This window comes from Ammodytes marinus (genome assembly GCF_949987685.1).
Source record: "Ammodytes marinus genome assembly, chromosome: 13".
Lineage (NCBI taxonomy): Eukaryota > Metazoa > Chordata > Actinopteri > Uranoscopiformes > Ammodytidae > Ammodytes > Ammodytes marinus.
The window spans coordinates 9,559,265-9,575,784 of record NC_137217.1 but is presented as its reverse complement, the minus strand read 5'-3'; the positions used below and the strand labels follow the sequence as shown (position 1 = coordinate 9,575,784).

Below are 16,520 nucleotides of genomic sequence, written 5' to 3'. Positions count from 1 at the left end.
TACATATTTAACCATGTTGTTAGAGCCAAAGCACCCGCGTCAGACGAGAGCAGCAGCTTTATCACAGCGTTTTACATTATATTTAAGATGATAATGCGCAGACATGTTGAAATAATCAATATTCCTCTCGGACATCATTTCCACAAGCTCATCCCACCCGGACACACAGGGGACAATTAGTTTGAACCTAGAACTGTCAATCGGAGATATAATGAGGAGCCGCGAGAGATACGGCCATGACTCATATCACTAGATTATAGCTGCAGCAAATTATTAATGTGCATCCGACCCGAAAGATGTATATAAATCAGCTATATTTAGGCGTAGGCTCAGGCAGGGAAATGCACCTCTCATCAGTATGATGGGACAGAATTTATTATCGATATAATTACCAGACTTGTGTTTTGTGTGTGCGTCTGCGTGTGTGCGCGTGAGTGTGTCTACGTGCGCACTTGCTTGTGGAATGCGGAGCTCTCCATGGTACTTCGCCTTTAGAGGAGGAAAACTGACGTAGAATAAATACCACTATCAATCAAATAAATAAATAAAACGTAAATTCCATACATAAACCTTCCTATACAGAAATAGGCTGATTTTTTTCAATAAGAAAATGACCGGAAATGTTAGTTCAGTAAATGTGATACCATTTTTTATTTAAATTTTATTTAAATCTAATATAATATAAAGGCATATAGGCCTATATTCATTATTAATTATTTATTTATTTTATGATTGTTCAAAATGTTCAAAGCAACATATACAACGGTTTTAAGACGAGCATGCTTAATGAATAAAGAAATGAAAGAAAAAGGAGAACAGCTCTGAGTTGCTGCCGATATTTGTTCAGATAACAAAGCATGACTCGGGCTCAAACATCAGGTCTGACTCAAACATATAGGCAAGTCAAGGTTACATGTCTTGAAACATGCTCTTTGCCATCGGGTTGTTTTTCTTACACTTTTACTTTGCAGAAACACGCCGCATAGCCAATTGGGTCACTAACCTTCATCCTATAAGGAAAATGCACTTTTACTCATGCTGAAGGCGAAGAACCTCTTATATTCACCAAGGAGGGCAAAAGTTGTGACTTTCTTTGAAACCTGTGATTTTCTGTCACTTTGTGCATATGCTTTGGGTGGCTAAATCCCAATTAGGGTCGGCTGACACGCTGCTCTATTCATGGAGGGCCCGGCCTGCATACATTTGCCTAGGAATGAACTCCTCAAATAGATCTCCTGCTAAATGCGTTGGACAGCAGAGAGAATCGGCCTGAGTGACACGCTCTTTCTGGTGCGCTCGAGTGAGAAAAGGTATGAATTTATAAGGTACACCGAAACATATCAATTCACGCAACTTCACACGCCTTTTCTCCGCGTCCCCTCATGCGCGACAAAGTGCGTTTAAAGCAGGGAAATGCCTTGAAAAAGCGCCGGCGAAGAAAAACTTTAGTAGAAGACTTTGAATACCGAAATGGTGCAGCCCACTTGGAAGGGGTGGAATAAAAAGAGGAGGGTTAGGCACTTTGAATGAGATCACGCATGAACTGCGTTGAATCAGGTGGCGTTTATTCGGCTTCTCTCTAATGCGATTTTGAATATTAGTCTGGGTTAAAACCCAATCATGTCATCTGGTGGGAGTCCCATACAAGCATAATTACTATTCAAACGCGTCGCTAATGTCCCACCCGCATCAATGCAGCTGGTCTGGCCTTGGTTGCAGCTTGCATCTTTCCCCCAGGTCTCACACAGAAAGTAAAAACACCTTAAATATGGCCGGGAGTGGCTGTAATTAAAGACGACCGTGAGATAAACTGGTCTGTTCACAGATTTCCGTCTTTGTTGAGGAGATGGGGCTCTGCTCTGAAAGGAATAAGAAGAAGTTCTTAGAGTTCAGCCTGTCCCGAAAAAAAACCATGAGGAATTAACTTTTCTTTCTTCCTTTTTTCTTAATTTAATTAAAAGAGCAAAGCGGTGTGACCAAATGGACTTGAGAGCTGCCGTGGGTGTGGGCTTTACATGTGGAGAAATAAATGGCTACTGGACAAACACAAAAGTCATTTCTTAAAACGTGGGAATCTGTGAGAAATAGGCCTCATTGCTAAGTGGGACAATGATTGGGACTCTGGAGTGAATAGACCCCCAAACAAAGTTTATGGGTCGACATAAAAAATGTGTTTTCTCCCGAGCTCAGAGGGGTCTTAATGGTGGGCCATTGAAACCAGTTCCAGGAGAAGTGGTGGTGAACCCTTGGCACCCCTCGAGTATAGTCACGGAGCTTGAATAAAGATCCCTGGTGGGGCATTGCTCTCTGTATTGACCGCGTTGCTTTGCAGACAGGTTGTTCCTCTGTATTCATGGCTCATTAAATGGCCAACCAGTTAAATCAGAGCCCCACCGTTTAGACAGTTCAAATCCAAAAAGGGCTGGCGAGGGCCATAGGCAGAGCCGCCCATAGAAACGTATCCCTCTTCTCAGGTCGTTATTCTTAGTGTGTATTAAAGAGATGCCGAGATCCTTTAAGACAAGCGCACTGGCGGAATGCTGGTGATGGACTACCGCAATATTGTCCCAGGATAAAGATCCGAGCATGTAATTAATGTCTTTTCTCCTTTCAAAATTGGGAACAGGAACAATACCGCCGGTCAAGCCTTTTAATTTGATTTAATTTTCCGTTCCATTTGCCTCTCCAGCACTGTTTTCACTGTGACACCGGGCCTTTTGAGCGCCTGTTCTTCTGGGCTTCGGAGCGCACAGTGGAGACGAGGGATTCACCCCAGCAGCAGCAGCGGCGACTTCGACGCGAAAGGGAACGTCTTGGCCCCCCTCTTTCCACCCCTCGTGGAGAATAGTCAATTTGACTGTGGAGAAGTGCTGGGCCTTTAAAAGGAGCGCATTGGGGTGGATGGGAACCAGTCGCGTAATGGCGAGGTTAATAAATAACCCCACCGCACAGCCAGGCGCAGACATTGCGCCTATTGATGAGATTGTTCGCGTGTCGCTCGGGCTCTTTTAAGGGACTGTGGAGGAGAGAGATAGATAGAGAGAGGAAGAGAGAGATTAATGTGTATTCGTTTATTTACAGCATTTTTATTATTCCAACTCAACCGTTCAGATGTTCTCCAAACTGACACTGACGAATGCACAGATTGTAAACTAAAGAGGGTATTGTGTTCAGCGATAGCTAATTATTCATTTATTTGATTAATTCCAAAAAAATTAAATAAAAAAAATGTTCTTCTACGCAGGTGTACACCGTTTTACATGTTATTTTATTGCATAATAGTTTTGAGATACAACGTACTTGGGAAAGTCGTTCAGAGATAGTCGACAGTGGACAGGTCAGAGGTCAGCGTGTTCACGGTCTGCAGTGATCAGCTCAGACTCATCAGTGCAGCATCAAAAGATTCCGGCGACTTTAAATAAGAGCCACATGTTGAAAAGGCTCCTTCGCTTCCAAGGTTCACAACATAAATCACAACACGTTTCATTGTCACACACCAACAAGTCAATAACCCAGCACCATTGAAGGCAACAAGAGACATGTGGTCTGAGGCAGCGCACACATAAGCCCATGTATATTATATGTGAAATTATTGTTATATTACTAAATGACCAGTTTTTTATTATCATTTTTGTTCAGATGAATCAAGGATGAATTGGTTCCTCATGAAGATATTCTCCTATCTTGAATTACATTTTATATAAAAAACTGGATATGTCTGCTATGAGAACAGATCAGCTTGTCGTTTATGAAACATTTGGAGATACACAGTTAAGTCGGCAACGTTATATTGCATTCAGGTATGTGTAATGCAAAATCAACCAATTGAGTCATCGAATAAGTCATATAAACCTGTTAGTGTCTATATCAACATTTAACAAAAAATTCGAAATATTTTATACTCCTAATATTTCCTTCATCTAATGTCTTCATAATCTTTTTACAGTACATTGAGGGTTTTTGCTGCATGTGCTGAATTGTCTCGTTTTCCCATTTTTGACATTAATGTTAGCGGATTAATACAACAAAAAAAATATATAAAAGGGAGATATAAATTAATATTCCTACACGAACAGATAGCTGAATAGATATGCAATATAAAGTAAAAAAATATGACTATGTCAAAATACCTAAAATACCACAAACTGAAATAATTTTTTTCTCTCGTCCTTGGATACCTCAGAATCAGTTGAATGGCAAAGACAAGACAAGAAAACCACAAGTGTGTCTATCCGTGTGCGCGCTAGAATTGTGAAAGATGGCGATGTTTATTCTCCAGTAGGCTACATTTCCCCACCCTCTCTCTCTCTCTCTCCCTCGCTCCCACACTCTTCCTGCTGGTGGCTCTCCCTTTTCAGTACCTGCCTGATCTCCACCCGGCACACGCCGAGAGTCAATAGAAGTTAACAAGTCCTCCAAACTTTCCTAGTCCCTTTGTTAAACTAGGGACACAAAGGGAGGAGGGGGGAGAATAATGAAGCGCTTTGAAGTTGATCAAAAACCAAAGAATGCCATGCCAAGTAGATTTAAAGTAGCCACTGATTTCCAAAAAGAAAAAAAACATGCGCTTGAAAGGGAAGAATGGGGAAAGGGGTGAGGATTTATGGAGGAATTATACAGTGGATTTGTCAGTTAAAATATCGGAACTGTCGGTGGGACAAAGCCACATGCTGACGATTAATGGTCGCTCTGGACCTTTGATTCGGCACCCCTCTTTTCTCTGCCCTTGACAAATTGGATTTTGGGGATGGGAAGGTCGCCTGGCCCTTTGTGTCTCTTGACCGTTTTAGAGCAATTCATTATGTGGCGGGGGGTGAGGGAAAGTCTCCATGTGACCAGGCCTGCCGGTCCGTTTTCAACTCTCCTTCACAGCTGCTGGCAGAGCCCAACTCTCTCACACTCACGCACGCACACTCACACACGCACGCACACACTCCTCCAACTACCTTGTAGCACAGCATCACCTCTCTGCACCCCTCCCTTATTTTCTTCCTCCCCCCCCCACACACACACTTGCATCCTATAAGCTGGGTGGTTGGAGGGCGTTGAGGGGAGGACAGGAGAGGGGGGGGGGCATCTTGCTCCATCACTAGAAAAGCCAGAGAGCATAACGCCACCGCGTCACTTTGAGGGCGGATATCGGCCGGTCCTCATCCTCTCCTCCTCTTCCTCCTCTTCCCTGCACACTCTCCCATACACTCGTTCTCCATCACTTCTCCATGGTTCTGATCTCACCCCACCACCACGCCATGCAAGCCACCCGGGCGTCCACCACCACCGTCAGTGTGTTCGCGGACTGCAGCATCCCGGCCGGCCTCCGGATAGGACCGGTACCGGGCATCTTTAAACTGGGGAAGTACGTGTCGGACCGCAAGGAAGTTGGACCCAAGAAGAAGGTAAGTTCCAGACTCTGAAACTTCGTGTATATACGTTTATATCAAAGTTAAAGATGAGTTTTTGTTTTTGATTATGCAGCTCAAAAGCAAAAGAAAAGGTGTGCCTAATTTAAAAATATATATATTTTGAGGGTTAATCAGGTACAGTGGACAGCTATGAATGAAAGTTGCACTGCCATATATTTTTAAAATACATTTTAATATATTTATTTAGTTATTACCAAATTGAATAAGAACATCGAAAATAAATATTGTTAAATTGTTTTTAATTTTAGAATTTTCAGAATGTACGCTTAAAATAAAATAAAATAAAAACTTTAATATTTAAACACACAATTTGTTGTTCCTTTATATTCATATCAAAAAAGGCCTATATTTAGCCAACGTTCAATTTTGAAAAAATAATGGAAACATTTTTAAAATACTGTTTTGGATTTTATAGGCTGCACTGTCAAACTCCATCGGGCCTGCGGTTATTAATTGGTTTGGCCTGTCAGGTTGGAAATAATTGAGCTCCATTAGTAGCCGACTTGTCAGTCTGTGCTTCTACTTAACCGGCCTAATGGGCGAGCCTCGACTCCTCTGCTGTGCTGTGTGGGATTCCATGCCCTCAGAGCGCTTCACATTTCACTGCCTGGCGGGCCTGTTGTCCCCAGCCGTTTAGTTTTAATGTAATCCGGCCACAGAAAGATGCCGTCGAAGCCCGGGGGCTACGGGGGAATTAATAATCATAAAAACAGCGAGAAAAGAGCAAATTAAACAACACTTCATCCATGGATCCAGGATTATTTGGAGTAAGATACTTTGAATGGGCTATGATTTCCAGGCAATGAATGAAAAAATAAATTAAAATAAAAGTCTTAAGATTAAAAAGAAATAGGCCTCAATAAAATGAATGAATAAAAAACGTTTAAAATATCTAAGTCTCATCCTCCTTTTATCCACGCTGAGGGGTTAACAATTCGCTCTTTAAGTGCATCCATAACCGCGCCCAGTTATTGTTGGAGCTGTCAGCGGTCGTGATTGATGCGTCTAAATGCGTGGCCCGCGGGCCCACTGGCGATCATCAGGTGCGATCTCTGTGTCAAATGTCGCGCTTCGATCCTTAATGTCCTTGAACAGTTTAGAAACGCTCTGACACTCTTCAAATTCGTTTCCCATATCAAGTCAATTAGGCCCCACTGTCATTCTCTATGGTGACTGATCAGCAGAGCGGATAAAGACGCATTAAGCCGCGGCACCTCGAGGTAAATAAATAAGGCGTGGGTGTTCGATAAAATATAAACAAACAAACAATATGAATGAAAACAGTAGTAAAAGATGTAGATAAATAGGCTGCAGCTTGGAAATAAATGTTCCACTGTTTTTGAACAGGCCAAATCGGTCTCCAACTGAACTGTTCTGTCTGTGATGGGGAGGCAATTGAGTTCATATTTCCCATCGCTCCTATCGAACAGTTCAACCAATTTTCATCCTAACTGTTTGTTTCCCTGCGCAGGTCCGCTTGGTGCGCGGAGAGTTCCTGGATGAGTCGGGCAGTCCCGTACCAGACTGGATCGGATTCATCCGCGCAGCCAGGAGCAGCCAAGAGCAAAACCTGGAGGCCGTGTCGGATTTACCTGGCGGACAGGTGAATACTCATCCCCACCAGCGCACATTTAAGCCAGTGTCAGAGTTCCTTTTTTTGATCCCCCACTTTGGGACACTTCAGTTAACTCTTTCTTCGTTTTTCTCTTTTGAAGATTTTCTACCGCGTGCTGAGAGAAATCCCCGCAGGAGAGGAGCTCACTGTTTGGTACTCCAACGCTCTGGCCCAGTGCTACGACGTCCCCACCACGGCCACTCCCACGCACGACGAGAAAGGTAAATCAGAGAATTCATAATGAGAGATGAAGCAAAATGACCAAATGCACCCGAGTTCTGAATTTAACGCTTCTCTTTGGATGTGAGCAGAGGTGGAGCACTGTGTGTGTGTGTGTGTGTGTGTGTGTGTGTGTGTGTGTGTGTGTGATTGTGTGTGTGTAGATGCAATAATAATAATAATAATAATAATAATAATAATAATAATAATAATAATAATAATAATAATAATAATAATAATAATAATAATAATAATAATAATAATAATGATCACGACAACACTATTTAAAAAGCATTTGAGTAAAAACGTTACTCTTTCAGATTTTTTTAAACACATGCTTAAAATGATGTTTTTCATTAATTCTGGTGTCATGCAACAACAGTGAGAGCTGACACTGACACATCGACATGTGGAGGGCTCCATCACTTCGAAGCTAAATGACTGCCAATAGTTATTGCTCAGTGATCGATGGGATGTTATGTTTTCCTCAGGCAGCCTGTTTATTTATATTTTGTTATGCATTAATCTATTCAACTAAGGATCAAGCGAAAGTCCATAATTTGACTAAAAATACATTTTATATCATTTTTGAAAGCAGTTGAATTCGTTTAAATGATGCGAATAAAATATTGCTCCTAGTCCTACAGCAGGAATGGTTGAGTCGGTATTCAGACGGATGAGGCTCAAGTCTTTAGTTATCAGTTGCAGACTGGTTATAAAAAAATAAAAAAATATGATTGCAAGAATATTAGAATTTGAATAAAAAACTAAGCACATATTTAATTAGTAAGCCCACATATATAGGCTTACATATTTAATCCTTTTCGGATATTTTCTGATTTCTAATTTGGATGAGTTTTGTCTCTGGGTTTTTAATCAGTTTGGGTTGCTGGGGATTGGCTTGGGGATTAGTATTTAATCTTGGCAAAACACCAGCTCATCAGTAACTAATCCGTTTGGAACAACAACAAAAAAGATTACTGTCAACAGATACTTTGCAGGGAATTCCATCAATTTACGATTCATTTAGGATGTTTAATTCTCCCCGGGAAGGGCCTCTTCACTAATTGAATACATGTAAAAGCAAAATGGCGAAGCTTGAAATAATATCAAACTTGTGCGTATAGAGATAGCATAAAAAAACATTTGATAAAGTAATTACGGCACTTGAAGCACAGAATAAAAAGAAGGCAATTAAAAGCAAATTGATGCGCCTCGGCGGCCATGGAAGAAGAAGAGGCTTCTGATTCAGTTGAGAGACGGAGGTTAACAAATGTCACCGCGTCGTTATTATTCATGTATTCAAAAGCAAATAAATTCAAAAACAAGTGCTTCACGGCAAATTAGGTGGGTGCGTCAAGGTATTGTGGCCTAATGAATGCTAACTTTTATGTGGGGTGTATATTGCCCTGATACTCCGTCCCAACACACCGTGTGCGCTCCTGGACATACGCTCGCTCCCATTATTAGGCGTCAACAGATGGGCCCGCCGCCATTGTTTCTGGAGACTCGCGATTTCAAGCAACAGCTGCTGTCACTTCCACGGGGAAGAGCACAGAGAGGGAAAGTACCTCATTCAATGCACCGGCTTCGGAGCGCCAGATTGGGCAGGGCGTTTGCTCTTTTGATGGCGATCATAAACAATGGATTACAAAATCATTACAACTATATTAACCTCTGAGTGCCCGACTGGGGGTCATAGAGATGGCTCAGTGTGGCCATTACCATTTGGCACAAGATATCAGAAGGCCGGATCACATCCATTAGGCCTCTATTTAAATATCATCTGAGGCAGTGACTGATGAAACTGATGAAACAGCTTTTTAAATGGAAATTGTACAGGGAACATCGATCGTCTTGTGTTGTTTTAAACGAAAGTCCCTCAAATTTGATGCCAATGTGCTGGAAAATGTTTTATTTTATTTGATAAAATGACACCCTCTATTCAATGTATGTGGTGCGCATGTTGTGTTAGGAAGGTGTTAGGGAAAGAGGAGGGTCAAATGTGCGGGCAGGCCCTCACAGCTATGTTGTCTACAAGTTGCCAAATATGTTATTTCATTTTACGCACGGACTTGGCATTTTACGCACGGGTTTTCTCTATTGTAAATTATCATGCCACCATTAATATCATCTAGTTTCACGCTGTGATGTGTGTATTACTCAATGATCCACATCCACCAGATTATTAACGTGCTTTTCCCCATTTGTCTCTATAGGTGAGGAGCGTTACATCTGCTGGTACTGTTGGAGAATATTCAAATACCCGAACACACTCAAGGCCCACGTCCACTTCCACTGCGCCCTCAGTAACGGACGGGGGTTCCTGAGCAGCGGCAGTGAGCAGCAGGCCCGGGGCACGGAGGCCTTCAGCCGGTCACCAAAATCTGGAGACATCCCCAACACCTCCACGTCTCCAAGGAGCGCTCACAATATCTCATCCATGTCAGAGTCTGGCATCAGGCGGGCGGTGTCAGCCACCTCGCCTTTTCTAAACAAAATGGGACTGTCAAAGAAAAGCAGCAGCAGCAGCAGCGGTAGCAGCACAGAGGACCAGGACAGGGCCCTTGACATGAGCGTCACGTCAGCCAGAAACCATGGACACATTATGGGCCTAGGCGCCACGTCTTCGATGTTAAGTAGCATGGGCTTCCACCCGGGCGTGCGCTCTGCCTTCAAGCCGACCGGCGTTTCCAAAGTCCCGCTCACTGACGTCTCTAGAGATGACGCCAACGGGAAGCTGAGCGGCATGGGATTCGGCAAACTCATTGGCAACATGAAACCCATCCGCAACGTAGGCGAACATTCTCTGAACGGAGGTGGAGGAAGCCATCCTCCCAAGTGCGCACCTGCTATTATGGACTCGTCCGCATCTCCAATGGTGCCGTGCGCAAACGCCATCCGAGGTTTCCCGCTGCTGCCTCACGTGGAGGAGAACTCAGCTTTTAAACACGTAGAGAGCCGGATGCACCCCGGCCTGTCACCGTCCCGATACCCCCAGATGCCCCCCGGACTGCATTTCGAGCGGTTCTCGCTACCCCAGTTCGACGGGGTCAAGGCATACGGTGGCGCAGACTGCAACATCCCACTCATGCCCTTCACCGTCTATAATGGGGAGCTTTTGTACAGCTCGCCTTACTATCCACTCAAATTCCACTTCAGCAACCTCCTCAAGTACCCGGAGTCCATGTCCTCCTACTTCGGCGCGCCCTCGCTGAGCCAAGACCTGAACTCCATCACCAACATCGACCGGGAGATTGCCATGCACACGCAACAGCTGTCAGAAATCGCCGCGGAGAAGAACCGGACCAGGCTGGACAACTCGATTCCCGCCGGGAGCACCATCAGCAACACCGGCTCGGGCAAGCCGAAAAAGGGACACCTGTGTCTGTATTGTGGCAAGCTCTACTCGAGGAAATACGGCCTGAAAATCCACATGAGGACTCACACGGGCTACAAGCCGCTCAAGTGCAAAGTGTGCTTCAGGCCGTTCGGAGACCCGAGCAACCTGAACAAGCACATCCGGCTGCACGCGGAGGGCAACACGCCGTACAGGTGCGAGTTCTGCGGCAAGGTGCTGGTGCGGAGGCGGGACCTGGAGCGGCACGTCAAGTCCAGGCATCCCGGGCAGAGCGTCAAGAAGCTGGACGACAAACCCGACGAAGGCCTGTTCGAGGACGCGGAGCACAATAAGAGCGATAATGACAGCGACGTGGACGTGTGCTTCACCGACGACCAGAGCGACCAAGAGTCGGGCAAAAACAATGACTGAGAGACGTTTCCATGCTCAAATGTTTTAATTCTGTACAAAACAAAACATGACATTTAGTCTTTTGTACTGAATCTTGAATTCTTCTACACTTGAGACATTGACTCAAGTGCGCAAACTGCTCCAAACTTCTGCCAAACTGATTCGGATATGAAATATATCTGTTTTTTATTATTACAGAGGGGGACTTTTTGTTTGGTGTTTCATATTGATATATTCGAGAAAAGAAATTCATTATCCATACATTTATTTGTGACTCCCAGTAGAATGTTTAGTGTCTTGCTCAAAGACTCTTGAACAATGTTCATCTGCGCCAGAGTGCAGCTTTTGGTTTAAAATGCAATTCACCATAATGCTTAAGATATTTTCTGAAATCTCGCATTTAAAAAAAAAATTATACTTCCACTAAACCATCAAAGCAACAGGGCACACAGCAAGAACAATGAAGCCATCATCAGGCCCAGACGTTTTCAGCTTTAAGAAGAAAAAAAAAAAAAGAAAATGGTAATGAGACTAAATATTAAACAAAAGTAGGATGTTTTTGCAGTTTAAAGAAAAAGGAACCAGGACTGTTTTGTGTAACATGTCTGAGTCTCCCTCTGAATCATAATGGGTTCGCAAAATATGTTTTAACTGAAGGCCGAATCCATGATTTAAAAAAAAGAAACTAGAAAAATTAGTACACCATTTCCTCAGACTGAATATGGACACATTCTGGCAAATAATGAGCTGCAAAAAGAATATGATTCTTTGGTTTTTATTGTTTTTTTTTTATACTGTGAATAGAAATGGGCCAATAGATTCACAATATCCCATCATTCCTTAACTGTCAGTTGCACATTAAAAAAGCAGCAATGGGCATTTCGTTTCAAACAGAACAGATGCACAAAGGATTATTTTAATCGAACTAATTTCCATGGCTTCATTACAGATGTCGGATCCCCCTCCCCCCGCGCCTCACTGTACTTAAATTTGCACTTTCTTGCCGAGGCGCGCTGTTCTTTAAAAAGCAACCAGCGGCAGCGCGCAGTTTATTTAAGGAATTATCTCTAGAGAGAGAGATACATGTAATTGATTGCAGTTATAGCCTATGTAAAGACGTGTAAATTATGATATTTTACATTTCAGTTGAGAGGTGTTGTATACGTTTGTTTATAAGTGATACTGTCTATGAGCACAATATTTTACTCCTGTCCATTGAGTCGTTGGTTTTTGAATAAATTTAATTTAAAGTATCAAAAATGTTGCTTGAGATTTTCTTGTCTTTATTGTCTTTTCTTGATCTTGTCATGTTGAAAATGAACAAGTGGCACTCTATTTTATGTTCTCTAATATTAGTTCAGTTTGCTGTTTTGTGCAGTTTTTCATTCTGTGTGACACAGCCAGAATACAGCTGAACAGATGAGTAAATATGACAATAATCAATCCGCATCGGTTGGGCCTGTTGCCATTAACGCCCAGCAAAGCTTTTATTTTCCAATAATAATAATAATAATAATAATAATAATAATAATAATAATAATAATAATAATAATAATAATAATAATAACAATAATAATAATAATAATAGCTGTTTGATTTTGTTGTTTTATCCATAATTCTAGTCATTCATACCAAATGTCTGGAGGTTCCAGAGGTGGAGGAAGACGCATGTAAATCCTATAGATAATTGCTATGTAAAAACAAGTTTTTATTTAAATCTACTAGCGTAAATGTCCTGCATAAAAATGTACATAGGTCTATTTATTTTTCAGAATGTACATCAAAAGTAAAATATGCAATATAGTATGCAGAATATGGGCCCTTCTGAATGCTATATGCTGCTGGATGGCTACATCTTTTACAATGCTCATCAAAAGCTCATCCTGTGTTTGGTCTGTACAATATGGATTTGTGAAAAGAAGCGTAAGCCTGTCAAATATTTATTCAAGTAAAAAAGTCTAGCCTGTAGTAGAGTAGTGGGTTAAAGTGGCATCAAATGGGACTACTAGTTATTAATAAGTTATTCACACTGTGCAAGTGAATACACTTTAGTGAATGTACTTATTTGTGCTGGCGAATGACCGTCTACTTGCCACAAGATGTATAGGTGTGACCTTGACGTGTTGCACTGAATCCACTTGTGAACCTTTTAAAGGATCTGCCTATAGTGTGCCACTAAATCCAATCTCCCCCTGTCCCTGGCTGCCACTTCACTTCAATGTATTGTCATGCTGGTGAGGCCGGAAACACACACACGCACATACATGTCTTCCCTTTTTCTATCCATGGTGTTCACAGCTTGTTAATCTGTGACTAGGTTTGTTTTGAATAGGCTACATTTTGCACTGCCGCACCACGGCTTGATATCCCCTTTAGGAAGTGTTAAATTGAAAAAGGAAGACTTGTCATAAGGTCACACATACCTTGATTTTCTTTGACATCACCAAGAAATCAGGGAAAAATATAGTGTGGGGATTGATGAAAGCAGAAGGATCAGCCTGATAAAAATTCACCATGTGAGACTTCAGTGTACTCTGTGTAAAGATGCTGGAAAGAATTAGGGATGGGGCCGATGATCCAATATCGGTATCGGGTCCGATATACCTGCAATCTGCTTTGCATATCGGACTGACAACTCAGATTACATTTTTTTTTTAGAAATCTAAATTATTTTAACTGTGAAAGAAAGAATTTTTTTTACGACCATAGCTATGCGATATAGCACACATTAAAAATAGTTAAGTAATTCAAAAGTTGAGTTCTGATGTTCTTCTGTTTTCAAAGCAGTTAAGATGAACCTTTATGCATTTTTGTATCATTGTTGCTCTTTTAAATTAGAATTGCTGTGTTGCTTAAGCCTTCCTAACTTTATACATACCATCACCGCCAACAAAGAAACGTGTAATAATATTGATATTGGACAGTATCGGTATCGGCTGATATCCAAAACCCCAGATATCGGAATCGGATCGGAACTAAAAATATTGGATCAGTGCATCTCTAGAAAAAAGTCAACTGTGGGTATTCCTGATGAAGAAACAAACCTTGTGTCACATGTGGTTTAATGGTGCAGCATATGAAAAGGTCCTTTGTTACTGTAAATATTTGACTTATACATTCTACTTCTTTACTGACCCGAGTACACTGGGGGGTGCAAAGCTTTTAAAGGCTTAGCCCCTCCCCTTATTCCTACCATGTGCTCAATTAATCAATTAAAGCTGGGGTGGAGGATTTGGGGAGAAAATGGCAGTTGGGATAGAGATTGGAATCCAAATACCTCAACCGCTCCACTTGTTCTCTCCCCTATGGTCCCTCCCTGACACGCTCTACACCAACAAAGTAGTGCCAAAGTGAATGGACAGTCCCAACAGCCAATAAGAACAGAGAATCGGAGCCTCGCTCTGATTGGTCAAAGTGTACAGCTCATGTTACCTTTGACCAATCAGAAATCACATACCCCAGCTTTAACTTATATCTAACACAAAATAAACTTCTACGAACCTTCCTTTAATAATGAAAATAATAATTCTCAATGAAACCACAATTTCCAACATAAATTTTATACATAAACACAGTAACCTTCACATCTGCTCATATACCGAAAAATATCACCCATTAGAAAATGACTGATGGTATCTCCCACCATCAGCACACCTGAGCTGTGCCCTCTATATACGGCTGCCTTAAGCTGGTGGAGGAAGACCAAGATAAATATAAAATAATATGATTCAACAGTACAAATTGTGTGTGTCCTATTGTTGCTCATTAACTGCAGGGGATTTGAAGTTGGAGTAGTAAACAAAGAAACAGAAAACTAGAGAAACTTCCTAGTGGTGCCAAAAAGCAGGAGAAGCATCATGGAAAACCAACAGAAAAAATTATGGCTTCTTCCTTTCAGGTAATGACTGCGCAAAGTGGAACAATGCAGACATCTGGGGGATTTTCCATCAGTGAGGGCAAAATGAATGGCCGGGTTGAGCGCCAGTCAGGTGCCTCTGATGATAAAGACGAAGACAACAAAGCAAGTCCTCATACTAGCAACAATCTTTGCACAGTGTTGGGAAGAAGTATATAGGATAGCCTATAAGTGATCAAAGTATTCCCACCCCACATACATGGTGACCTCCCTCTTTCCAATAGAAAGAGTTCAGTGCAGTGATGGCTCCCCTCACCCCACAGCTAGCTTGGTTGCAAGGAATTAGCAAAAGAAAAAAAAGACACGGCTCTTCGTGATCGAATGTATACCTGTGATGCATTTACTTTCTCCGTGGCTCCGAGTAAAAGGCCAGGAAAAGCCAGTGTGACGCACGTAAAATCTTTCCCCACAATGTATACCGAACATGTATTCTTATTGTAATTGGCCACAAATGGCCACCATGATTCAACCCAAAGACATTATTGTAATTAACTCCAAAGTGTTTTCACCCTCAGCGGGGGATCGGCTTCAGAGGGTCTGGGCTGTCTGTCCCTTTATGCGTCTCCCCCTGTCTTCACTGTATCCTGTATTATGTACAATACTCATGGCTCTCCTCTTGTGGGCCCCCACATCAGTCTGTACCCAATCCAGGCACTGTGTTGTGTTCAAACCCCCTTCCCCTCTCTCTCTCTCACACTATAACACCCTGCTCGCTCATCCCCTCCCACCAGCGTTTTCAATCAATTAGTGCCGTTGATTAGTGGGAACACTGGGGAGAAGAAAAAGAGTTTGACTGAGAGAGTTTGACTCCCAGCCTTGAAATTGATCCAAAACCAGGCCAGGCCAACCACCACACCGCCTTGTTTCCAGGCTACGACTCAGTCCCTTCCAAAGCCTGATGTGAGTATATCCTCGATCACAGGAAGGCTTTTCAGACACTTGCTTCGACTTGCCAAGCAATGGACGAGTCACGGTAAAGAGAGGAGATATTTCAGACACATGTTGGGGTTTTCAAAGAGTAAATACGCCATTCACCGCATGGGCCGCACGTTGGGAGGATGAAAAGGAGATGTGAATGTTGCAATGAAAAGTGTTCTCATAGAGGTGAAGATCTAAAGACAATATCTTGTCGCGTTTTTCAACAAATACTCATCCGGAAATGGAAATTAAACATAGCATGCAGTTTTGAAACTACAGGATTCCTTTTAAAAGCACTCTGATTGTATCTATTAGACATTATATTAGTCCGAAAAGTTGTTGTATTGATGGTAAAATAAAGATGAATGGCAGCCTGTACCTTAAAGGGGACATATTACACCTGCAATGTTTGTGCCCAAACATTGCAGGTGTTTGGGCACACTTTTTAGGTTATTGGGGTCCCTACCAGCACACACAAGCTTCAAAAAAACAAATGTGTCAGTTTCTTCAGGGATGCTTTTTTCGAAAAAAGGGGGATTTGAAGGTTTCTTCCAAAAAACACCGACTAATGACGAAACTGGTCGGTTTTCATTAACATAAATACTCCCACGGGAAAGCTCACCAGAAACTCGGTAGTTGATTGGCAAATCAAGACACCCCGTTGGTAACCACACACAG

The 16,520-nt window shown here is 42.3% G+C and overlaps 1 protein-coding gene across 1 annotated transcript; it reads left to right on the top strand.

Moving 5' to 3' along the window:
- Positions 1-5,219: 5,219 nt before the first annotated feature.
- Positions 5,220-11,029, top strand: prdm13 (PR domain containing 13; the record flags this gene model as incomplete). The annotated part of the gene is made up of 4 exons (XM_080039098.1): positions 5,220-5,396; positions 6,895-7,026; positions 7,139-7,259; positions 9,477-11,029. 4 exons carry the CDS (start codon positions 5,220-5,222, stop codon positions 11,027-11,029), a joined length of 1,983 nt encoding a protein of 660 aa, XP_079895224.1.
- Positions 11,030-16,520: the final 5,491 nt, after the last annotated feature.